Source organism: Rhodofomes roseus, assembly GCF_022264815.1.
Source record: "Rhodofomes roseus strain CIRM-BRFM 1785 chromosome Unknown C8Q71scaffold_42, whole genome shotgun sequence".
Taxonomy (NCBI): domain Eukaryota; kingdom Fungi; phylum Basidiomycota; class Agaricomycetes; order Polyporales; family Fomitopsidaceae; genus Rhodofomes; species Rhodofomes roseus.
In genome coordinates, this window is record NW_025952998.1 from 109,029 (window position 1) to 120,301 (window position 11,273).

Consider the following 11,273-nt stretch of genomic DNA (forward strand, 5'->3'; position numbering starts at 1 on the left):
TTCCGTCAAGTTTCACAGCAAGTCGGCGAAGACGGGTCTTGGGTCACGTTGTGTAGAAGGTGGCCGTGGATGTTAGATTGGGTCAGGAGTCGTGACTGGTGAGCAGGCTGCGCGCGGATTGCAAGTATAATAGACGGTGCAACACTGGCAGCAACGCCCGGAGAGAATCGTATGGTGCGTACTTGCCGTGTAGCTCGTTTTGCAACGAAAATTCAGTATTGCAATAGGTTTCGCTGCAAACAGTTCCGTGATACATTATACCGCTGTACAGTAGGCCACGCAAGGCGCGATCTATCCACAAACACTTCGAGCACGTATCAAACTCTCTACTTAGTACGCTTTTTTTTCGCTCCGCTCGAGTTCCTCACACCTGCCGGCCTCTTCTTACCCGCCGTCGCCACCGTGTCTGCGTTCGATGCGCTGGCCTTCCCTTGCAGAGTAGGGGACTCGTCCGGCCGCGGAGGTCGGCGACGGGCTCGCTTGGGTCGACCATGATCACCACTGTTCGCCGGGTCATCGGTCGGCGTTCCTGAAGGGAGCCCTCCACCTTCTGACGTGATCGTGTTGCCTGCAGTGGTCTGAGTCTGGCCTTGCGGCGCACTTGGAATGCGCGGATTGCTTTGAGCGGGCTCGGCGGGATCGCGTTGAGTGGGCTCGGCGGGAGATAGCCGCGGCGAAGATGATGTAGATTGGGATGTGGACGGTCCAAGGGGTCCCGATCCAGCTTCAGGTCGGGGATCTCGAGTCTGCGACGGAGAAACGTCACCGGTACTCAACGAGACCTGAGAATTGGCTGATTGCGTAGCCTTCGCCATCGAGCTCGAAGCCTCAGTGGCCGAGGCGCGTCTCTCCTGTTGCTTGCCGTTACTCGGCATGTTGGGTTGCTCCTGCATTCTAGCATCTGACGAAGATCCTGTTATCATCGCAGGTGTCATTGCCGGACGGCCTGAAGAACTCGAAGACGGGCGGAGCTCGGAGCCTAACACCTGTGTAGTTTGATTGGCAGTCAATGGAGGTGAGTTTGTTGGCACTGTGTGGCTGGAGATCGTATTAACGGTCGACGTGCTAGGTGCTTGCACCGGTGCGTGTGGGAGAGGCTCAACCGATGGCGGGGATGGGTTCCAGGTGACAAACGATGGCGCTGCCGACGGGAATGTGAAGTTCGGACAGGATAGGCCTGGTGTCTGCGTGGAGGACAGGCCGTCCATTGGAGACGAGAAGTTGGACATAGAAGGCGAGGTGTTGGGCAAGAACGACATGGGCGTCGAGGTCGGGTTGAACTGGAATGCCGAGAACGCGGGTAGGCCGTCAAGTGCAGTGGGGTTCGCCCTTGCGGAGTCCATATCCCCGCTGTATGCGTGACCACTCGGTTGCGCGCCAGCGGGCCACAGAGCTGTTGGTACAGCTCCAGAGAACTGCGGTGCGCCAGGCCCGGGGTCCGGATGAGCGTTCGATGCGTCTGCGCTAGCGAGGAACTCCGAAATGGCTGAATAGTCAGTATCGTCCAATGCTTCATAAGGTACCTCTAACATATTAGAACTAGGCACTGGTGAGACTGCACTAGACGCGTGGGACACCTGTGAAGGCCCGGCCACTGAACCATCCCCGCCCAGCTGCTCCGCGGTCGCAGGGGACGGGTGTAACGAACCAACCGGCAAAGCAGCAGGCGCAGGCGCAGCTGTGACAGTGGGGTGCACGATCGTCTGCGGGGTGATCGCGGGTGGCGTGACAGACGGTGTGCCCACAGTCGGCGGGGAAATGGTAGACGAGGCAACTGACAGATGAGGCGACAAGGTAGTAGTTGCATGAGATGATGAGGCTACACTCGAAGACGGGCCAGCAGTCGATGGAGACGGGTTGGTCCTTGAAGGGTGCACGGCGACAGTCGAAGGAGGTGCTGCGGCAGTCGAAGGAGGCGTGGCCGCCGTTGGGGAGGATGCGGCGGCTGTTGTGGAAGACGCGGCGGTCGTTGTGGAAGACACGGCGGCATTCGATGAGGTCCCGCTGGGACGAGCGACCCCTTTGCCTTTGTCATGGGTTGAAGCGTCGGTGTTGGTGGGACCGTTGGACGACAATTGGTCCGCGCCGACAGCTTCTACCTCAGTGCGGGTGGACGCCTGAGAGACTGTGTTCGATTCTGTAACCGGCGACACTGTTGTGGCCACGGAAGGACTCCGAGCAGGCGAGCTCGTGCTCTGCCTCGATGCTTTTGCATCGTCTATGTACACGGGTAAGTCTCATTGCCTCCCTTCTTATTCTGCTATACCACTCACTGATTTCGTCTCGCGTATACTCGAGGAAGGGCCTGACAAACTGGTCGACGAAGTTGCTGAGTCTCCCAATGTTGTGCTCGAGGTCGTCGGACCCTTCCTGATGGAATCTTAATCATTTGGTGAGTTTAATTGATCTTGAGCACGAGTATGAGTACTTACGAAATGGTCTCGTATTGACCGTCCGACCCAGGTATTTCTCCAGCAGCCAGAACCAAGAAATACCAACCAGTCTTACGATGCAGCTCAAGAAAGATCTGACGGAGAATGGCAGGTAGATCATCAAGCAGTCTGACACGTTGAGGTGAGTCTAGCACATACATTCACAAGCTTGAGATACGTACGCTTGACTAGCAATGGCGTTGATAACATGCTCATCCGTGACTTCCTCGGTTCCTTCGCCCTCAGAGGTGCCGCGCTCCGCTCTCGAGGCACGAAGAGCGCGTATTTCCTCCTGTATCTCCGCCTTAACCTCCGCATCCTCGGCATCGTACGCCTCCCTTGTCCGCCGCTTGATGACCTCGATTCTTTCAACCTTCGAAACCTCGCGCTCACCCAACTCGGTCTCCACCAGCGGTTGTATCCGATCCTTGTAGTACTTACGGGAGTACAACTCGGTGTCCTTCAAGGTGCGTGAATTCTTCGGCCTGAGAACATCCAAGTTCACCCGCGTGGCTTTCGCCTTGCGGTTTTGCTGCGAATTTAGGTTATTGTACCAATTGTAGATTTTCTTTGCATGTACGTCAGTGAGATATCTGTCATCACGCGAGAGATGCACGCACCCTCTGACGAGTCTTGATAGACTTCTGTAGCAGTGCTTGCTGTTCTTCTGATAGCTCGCCCTCGACGTCTGGAAGGATCCTGGACTTCTCCGGGAACGCAGTGAACCACGCGTTGTAGACATCGGGCCAGAAACGTTGGAGTGAGTGTGAGAGCTGATGCGACCGGAACGATTCTCGATAAGACAGCAAGAACTCGAGCTCAGCGTCGGTTGTCCAACGACGTGCGGGCATGATGGTGAGTCACAGTGTTGTAACTTAGTTCGAAGCCGTGGTTCTCATGTATGTCTAGGTCGATATATACGCTGCAGTTGCGACACTGTTAGCTCGCGTCTTGAACTCAGGGACAACAAAATAGGTAAGTCCGTGCTCTACTCGTCGCGTAACGAACTGACGCTTGTTGCATGCAATGTATCAGCTTCGCGAACCACTGCGTCGCGTCTGTACGGAAGCAATAACTTGTCGCGCCCTTCCATAGGCCGCGTCCACTATGCGCACCACAATCGCGCTGGATCTGGGCCGCAGAACCTACGGCACATGGGCGTGGACATCCGATAGCCGAGAGTCATCCCAGGTATGGTCAATGGCACGATCAGCATGCCGTGACTGATGACCTTCTGACTCCAGCTGCCGTGCGAGCGTTTGGCCGGTCGCAAATTATAAATATGAGCCGATCTCAAGAGGCCGCTTGCAGCCAGACCCGTCGCAGCACCACCTCCTAGTCGTCCCGCGTCAGCATTACCATGGCAAATGACGGGAAGAAGGTCGCCAAGTCCGCCTCGGACGGTGAGCAGCGGTTCACCTTGCAGCAATTACAGCAGGTGATGGAGGCCCTTCGCCTCGTCACGGAGCAGGAATGTAAGTTTGTTCCCGCCGTTCTGTATCCTGTTCAGACGTGCTCAAGACAGTTGCAGCAGCCGAGCGTCAAATATGGCGAGATGTTGAAGCCAGTAGCCCCCCAAGTAAGTCTCTTCGCTGGCACTAGTTGTCTTGTTACTCATCATTCATAGCGACCTCAGCTCCTCAGCCCTCGACGTCCGCAGGTAACGTTACCCGAGCGGGTGGCGGCAGTGGCGGCACAGCTCCTGACCCGGCTCCCCCGGCTCCTCCCTCTTCACCTGCCGTGCGGATCACAACGGGCGCGACAGGCCATCGAGGTGCCGCTCGCAGCATGGTACACACCGCCGTCGGCAACGAAGAGCGTGGGGGTGGAACCTGCGACACCTGCGGCGGCAACTGCGGTGGCGCCGTCTACCATCGCGCCGTCGAGGACATAGATCCTGGAGAAGCTGCCGGGGGCATCCGGTGGTATAGCATTACCCGTGGCCAAGCCGTGGGGGTGTTCCGCGACTGGTAGGGCTTGTCAGCGTTTGTAACTCATAATGCACTAACAAAGATTTGCAGGATGACCGTCGCTCCCCTGGTAACGGGAGTTCCGAACGCAGTTTTCCAGCGCCACCCGACGTACGGTGCTGCGCTCGCGGCGTTCATGCGAGCGGCGAACAACGGAAACGTCGCCATCATTCTTTAGAGTAGGATGATCGCTTCGTCTGTGGAGTCTCGGTTCAGTTAGCTCCACTCCTGTATACCCGTCGCGTATCTTGTATCTCCTCATTTTGTATGTACTACCTCGGAAGCTATGGAACCCCCACTCTGATCTTTGCTACCACCCTCTTCCGAAATCATACACGTCTTCTCTGACTCGTCTCGTAAATGGGAAGACGCGCGAAATACGTTACCCTCGCAGAAAAGCGCGAAGCTAAACGACATCAGCAAGGGAGGTATAAAAACACAGAGGGGTATGACGTCACCAGTAAATTGGTCATGCTCATTACTGAGCGGTGTTGCAGTGGGAAGGCTAGGCGTCTCGTGCAGAGTCGTCTCCGGTATGCGTCACGACATGGACACCTCGACACCCCATTTCCCAAGAAGATCAAAGGCATCGCTGCCACTATTGTCGCGCATGCACAGAAGCCATTCGGCATCGTCGTGTATCCCGAGACGACCGACCCAGATTGCCCAGAGCTCGGCCTCTACACGCAGCCGTACAAGCTTGCTATCCCCCCGCAGTACTCCATTCCTTACACGGAGTTTGACGAGATATTCACAGATATCGATGGTGTCTTGGACGATCTCATGCGTAGTCTGAACACGCAGCAGTTGAGTTTGTTGGAGCTCAGTGGGCGCGAGCGACACGAACAATTCAATGCGATTGGGGGCAAGGGTTTGGCCGAGAAGCTACGAGAGGAGATAGCTTTACGAGTGGCGAGCTGGGATAATGGTGCACCAACGGAGATATCAACGCAGACTGCTGTTGCGCAGCTTGCGGGAGTTCAGTGGGCGGCCAGAATAATCTGCTGCCTTACCCTGGAGTTACAGCTGGTAGAGTCGAGCGCAGACGATTACGAACAGGCTTTCAACAACACCTCCTTACATTGGCAGCGTTTGTATCATAGTCGTACCTAGATCACGTACCGTAGAGCTTAGAAAGTCCAGTTGACGTTCCAGGGTCAAAGCACGAGTCATGTCCGAACTTTTGAGACAGTCAACATTATTGGCAGTGCTACAGTGCACGTACATCCACGGTGCAGCTCGGCGCACAGCTGAGTTTCAGGATCAGCGAGGTTTCGTAACTGTATGTGTCAATGTACAAATAACGTGAATACAGAATGCAACCAGGGAGTGACTTGTCCTTGTCCCTACGATGATACCGTGGTTCGTTGATAATGTCACGGTCGCGGCGGCGCGATCGTTGACTACTAGCAAGTTGTACCGTCCCTGTGTTCGCACATACACATCTGTGCTACAATAGTACCCTTGTCATCACTGTTCCATTATTCCTCTACCACTGTAACTCTTACAGAACGTTCCCAATGCGAGAACATGTCCTCCGCTAGGTATGTCGCTGACCGTTATACAGTCTCTGATTGGTCAGTCTATCGTTTGCATACTAAGCGCTCAGTTGCCTAAAGCGGGTAGTTGGAAGTCGTGTGGCTGTGGCCGATGCTACGCTATCCAGCTCCCGTCAAACCTCGTTCTCCCAGAAGAGCTTCGTACGCGTGCGGTGAACATTGAGCTATGTGAGTCGGCTTATGATCTTTCATCTCTTCTCAGTCTGGCTCAATCCTCGCAGCACAGTGGTCCTCAGCGTCCCCGGGCCGTTGTCAAGTAATCCATGTTGACTCTCAACAAGCGTCGTGTTGGCAAATGTTCTAGGGTTGGCCCGGATCTCCACGACTAAGTGAGCTTCTACCTCCTCCTGGTCACCGCTCATTACTGATACGGTCTTCTACCGAGTCGGCACCGGAAAGATCAAACCTCCTCCCGAAACATGACGCACACGACCACAGCGTCCGAGGGCTCATCTTAATCAGTATGTCAGCATGGCAGCGGGTAGTGGCCACATTGCTGACTCCACCTCGCTAGTCGGCGGCCTCTGCCTGGACCGTGCAATTGGCAAATTTACATCTGCCGGCTAGATGTCAAATACTCGTTGACAAACATGACGGTATGTCGCTGCCGATGTCATTTAACATTTTCACGCATGCAATAACACCTTGTAGAGAGTGTTCCGAGGCAAGGTACGCCACCATCATGCCATCGCCGCGTTCAGAGCGAACCACCAGAAGCCTGGTGAGACTGCCGAGGCGGAATGGGACAAGTGGGTTCGCTCGCAGCCCGGAATATCAATTCTCTGGCAAACTCACCCCCGTTTCAAGGAAGGCATTCATGCGCCGGTGCCGCAGCGGCACCAAAAACTGATGGAACACCGCCGCGAAGTTTCCTGCGCGACCGGTGGCAACTAAGGCAGCAAGGTCGTGCATGGTGAGCCCCCAATTCGTGAACACTCTATTTCGAGTATCATACTGACTTTCCCTCTGCTTGTCTGCCATGGCGACACCTCGTCCTACCGCTCCTGGGCCACCCGCACGAAAGCGCCGCCGCCGTGCCCCGGGCGTGCAAACGTACAGACTAGACACGGACGTGAACCCCAATCCAGTCCACCGACATGTGTCGATTGCGTCGTCACAGCAAGCTGTGTCCTTGAGGGCAACTGCGGTACCTATCCCTGACCCGGCGCGTGAGAGCGTCCCCGACGTTGACACTAACTCCGCACTGGGAGACGCGACTAACGACCAACTTGAACCCGATGAACCTCTTGTCGTTCATGATGACGAGGCCTTCGAGACATTGCCGCAGGAGATCTTCCATAACATCAGTGACTTGTTGGAGTTCGTGCACGTTCACAAACGCCGAAATCGAACCATCAGTGTAAGAACTCCTCAGTATCACACGCATTCGTACAGCACGCTCATGCTTTCGTAGGACAACCCTCTCGAGAACTGGCGCCAACACGACATTGATGACTGGTTGTCCGAGCTCCTTCGTCTTGAAGGCCGATGCGGTTTCATGAGCCAGGCCTGTGCTACTTGCGGGGAGGAAGACCAAGCAGAGGTCCGGTGTGATGATTGTGAAGACCTACAGCTGTACTGCCGAGCGTGTACGATCGCGCAGCATCGCCGCCACCCCTTTCATCGCGTGAAGGTGAGTTGACACTACGTCTGTTCGTCTCGTTTGTTCATTCTCTGTCAGACTTGGTGCGGGACGCATTTCCGCAAGACTACGCTGAAGTCCATTGGCCTACGTATTCAACTTGGTCACCGGCTCGGCGACCAGTGCCCCAACCCGCTCAGGGCATTTGGTGACGACTTCGTCGTCCTCGATGTATCTGGTGTGAACGCGGTTGCTGTCGACTACTGCGGTTGTGAGACGGCACAGTCCAAGCCAATCCAGCTGCTTCGTTCCCGACTTCTCCCGGCCACTGGCATCGATCCGAAGACTGCGGCGACGTTTCGGCTGATGGAGCTATATCATCTCCTGCATAATCAGTCAAAGGTATCCGGCTTCGAATTCTACAACACTCTCGTTCGGAGGACTGATAATACAGGGACCGTCGAGATTAAGGTATTGTGAACTCAAATTCATGATTATCCTGTACATTTGCTCACGGAATCTATCATTAGTCCAGGTACACTGGCTTCATGCGAATGTCGAGGATGTGGATGCACCTGAAGCTTCTCAAGCGCTTCGGCCGTGGTCACGACCCACTTGGAGCGAAGGCGACAACCCCCGGATCGTGCGCGGTGTTATGTCCGGCATGCCCGCAACCTGGCAAGAACTTGCCCGATGGCTGGGAAACATCACCTCCTGAGCAAAGGTCAGTCCATGTACAGAGCTTTGCGTGCCACTACAACCAGTGCTGAATGCCTGTTCACAGCTGGCTCTATCGACTCTTCCTTGGGATGGACGCTAACTTCCGCTTGAAGCGGAAGAAGGTCTCGTCCGATAACGCCGACCCGGGCTTCAATAACGGCATCGCATACTTCGTTAACGAGCAGGAATACAAGACCCATTTAGAGAAGCATGGTAAGCTCGACGTACAGGAAACAAGCACGTGTAGCAACCATGACGCCGTCAAGCTTGCAAACATGCGTGGGAGTCACGGTACAGCAGCGAGTGGCGTAGCTACGGTCGAGTGCATTCGGCATGATATGAAGCGACCGTGCTCCGTTGGAGACTTACAGAAGGGGGAACGGTCCGTCGGTTGTTATCTCAGCAGAACATCGCCACTAACGTCGAGTAGATATGTCAACATGGACTACTTATTCTCTAGCAGCATTCAGCACCACACATCCGGAGGCGACAAGCTTCGTCTGGTCGTCTCTTACGACATTGCGTGTCAGTGGAGTGTTAACCTCTGGGACAGGATGCTTCGCTACGACCCTCAGTGGGATTACGACGCTCGCACGATCACCTTCCTAATTCCGAAGTTCCATCTACCAGCCCATCAAGACAGCTGTCAAACCAGATACTCATTCAACTACGTCAAGGGTGTAGGACGCACTGATGGCGAAGCGGTCGAGCGTGGCTGGGCCGCGATCAATGGGTTCTCAGGCAGCACGAAGGAAATGGGGCCAGGTTCTCGCCGAGACGTCCTTGACGACGCATTCGGCGATTATAACTGGCGGAAAGTCACGAATATCAGTACGTCACCGCTCCATGATGTTTCTTCGGCAACTCACCTCTCGTTAGCGAGGACCCTCATGGACCGCATGAAGGACGCCGTCGGAGAATGCTCCACGCACGCTGTCATCTTCGATGAGCTCACCTCAGTCACAGACCCGACACGAGTGACGGAATGGAAGCAGCAAGTCGAGGCGTGGGAGGAGGGTGCAGAGCTCAATCCTTTTGTGGTGACGCGTCATCGTACGTATTATCTCCTTTCCTGTGTTCATCTTGACTGATTTGATGCTATTGTGCCAACGATACCCAGCCATCACTCTTGCGGCCGTTCGGCGCGAGCTGGCTGAAGAGGAAGCAACGAGTATAGCTGACGGAAGTCTTGTGATTCTGCATGATAAGGTGTCGCCAAGTACACTGATCACGGCGGGGCTTGAGTTGGAGGAAGCACAGTAAGTACCACTATATCTTTCGGTTTGTGCACGACTCACACGCGACTCAGACGACGTCTCCGTTCCGATGCCGCCGAGGTGAACAATCATTCTCCGGACGATCAGCGCGCAAACATAATCCGTCGCCGTAATCTTCTGCAAGTGCGAATCGACGCCTGGCGACAGATACAGGAGCTTTACATGCCACATGTAGTGGTGATGCGTTCTCGCGACGCAGAGGCCTCATCGGCTTCTGTTCTAGCCGAAAATATCTCACTCTACCTCCCATCCAGCGTGGCCAAGGACCCTCGCATATCGTCATCAATCACGGGTTTGCTCGACATCGAGAGACGGCTGCGTCTGGCCCAGGCAAACGATTCTTTAGACCAGATGCGGCGTCATCTTCGTGCCCGCACGAAGCTATACAACATCAAGGACCAACACGTCCGTGGTCAGCGCTACAACACCCGGTCTCGTGCTTACATCGACACCATCCAAGCGAAGATCGACGGTGACGCCGAGCGTTATCGCGTGGCCCATGCCGCACTCCTCACGTTAGACCCTGACGACACCGGCAAATGGCAGAAGGCCCTCCGCCCTCTAGCTCGCACTGACGTCCGAGCGATGCATCAAGGTCTCGACGACGAGACTGAGGGTCGAAAGACCCTCTCCTGGATATGGCGAACAAGCGGGAGCTTGGGCAGTGATGATGACGAGGATGATCAAGAAGGTGAGCGTTGGCATTGATTCTCAAGTGATGATACTGAGTCGTATTTCAGCTGTACGTATTGAATGGTGCAAAGCACGCGCGAGGGCCATGCGCTGGGACGAAGAGTGCGACCTTCTGTATGAAGAGATGAGACGCGTCCGTGTCTTCTTCGAGTGGCACGTGAATTGGTGGATGGGTCAGATTCGAGAGGACTGGGATGGCACGGCAGGGCGCACACCAGCACATGCCGAAGGTCGTCGGGCGTATGCCCATCGGCAGGCGGATATACGGCGAAAGCTACTCACTTACTGTAACGTGTCTTGGAGGAGCATCCCCGAATATGTTCAGACTAGAACTAGGCCCGAAGCATAATATTATAGACCAGTAACAATTCCATTGTGCAAGTGGGTCTCATACATCATACTACGGATCTTGTACATCATAGTGCAGGCCTTATACGCTGAGCAACGAGCCTTATACGTCAAGTGATGAAGCTTGTACATTAGACGGCGGGCCACATACATACAGTGGCCAGCCTTATACATCCCGGCCGAGTCTCATACGTCGCGGCGGCTCGGCGAGCCTCATACATCGTCTGTGGACTCGTACATCTCCTCTGAGCCTCATACGTCCCCCGATGAACCTCATGCATCGCCTGACGACCCGCGTACATCCTGCGGCGAGTCTCATACATCGCGCGACGACCCTCATACGTCGCGGCGGCTCGGCGAGCCTCATACATCGTCTGAGGACTGTTGCACATCTCGCGGCGAGCCTCATACATCCCCCGAGGCCCTCGTACGTCGCGGCGGCGACTCTGCGAGCCTCATACATCCCCCGGCGAACCTCATGCATCGCCTGACGACTCGCATACATCCTGCGGCGAGTCTCATACATCGCGCGAGGATCCTCATACATCGCGCGAGGATCCTCATACATCGCGCGAGGACCCTCATACATCGCGCGGGGACCCTCATACATCGCGCGAGGACCCTCATACATCGCGCGGGGACCCTCATACATCGCGCGAGAACTCTCATACATTACCTGGCAAGTCTCATAC

The 11,273-nt window shown here is 55.4% G+C and overlaps 3 protein-coding genes across 3 annotated transcripts; all 3 read left to right on the plus strand.

Moving 5' to 3' along the window:
• Positions 1–3,792: 3,792 nt before the first annotated feature.
• C8Q71DRAFT_863501 (uncharacterized protein) lies at positions 3,793–4,580 on the plus strand (the record flags this gene model as incomplete). The annotated part of the gene is made up of 4 exons (XM_047928175.1): positions 3,793–3,907; positions 3,964–4,011; positions 4,060–4,402; positions 4,454–4,580. The coding sequence occupies 4 exons, from the start codon at positions 3,793–3,795 to the stop codon at positions 4,578–4,580; spliced, it is 633 nt and encodes a 210-aa protein (XP_047772681.1).
• A 182-nt stretch (positions 4,581–4,762) lies between these two features.
• C8Q71DRAFT_863502 (uncharacterized protein) lies at positions 4,763–5,515 on the plus strand (the record flags this gene model as incomplete). The annotated part of the gene is made up of 2 exons (XM_047928176.1): positions 4,763–4,848; positions 4,900–5,515. 2 exons carry the CDS (start codon positions 4,763–4,765, stop codon positions 5,513–5,515), a joined length of 702 nt encoding a protein of 233 aa, XP_047772682.1.
• A 1,425-nt stretch (positions 5,516–6,940) lies between these two features.
• C8Q71DRAFT_799831 (uncharacterized protein) lies at positions 6,941–10,582 on the plus strand (the record flags this gene model as incomplete). Its single annotated transcript, XM_047925917.1, has 11 exons — positions 6,941–7,321; positions 7,376–7,594; positions 7,643–8,014; positions 8,074–8,267; positions 8,328–8,645; positions 8,694–9,094; positions 9,143–9,316; positions 9,384–9,522; positions 9,573–9,663; positions 9,688–10,231; positions 10,281–10,582. The coding sequence occupies 11 exons, from the start codon at positions 6,941–6,943 to the stop codon at positions 10,580–10,582; spliced, it is 3,135 nt and encodes a 1,044-aa protein (XP_047772683.1).
• Between the last annotated feature and the right edge of the window lie 691 nt (positions 10,583–11,273).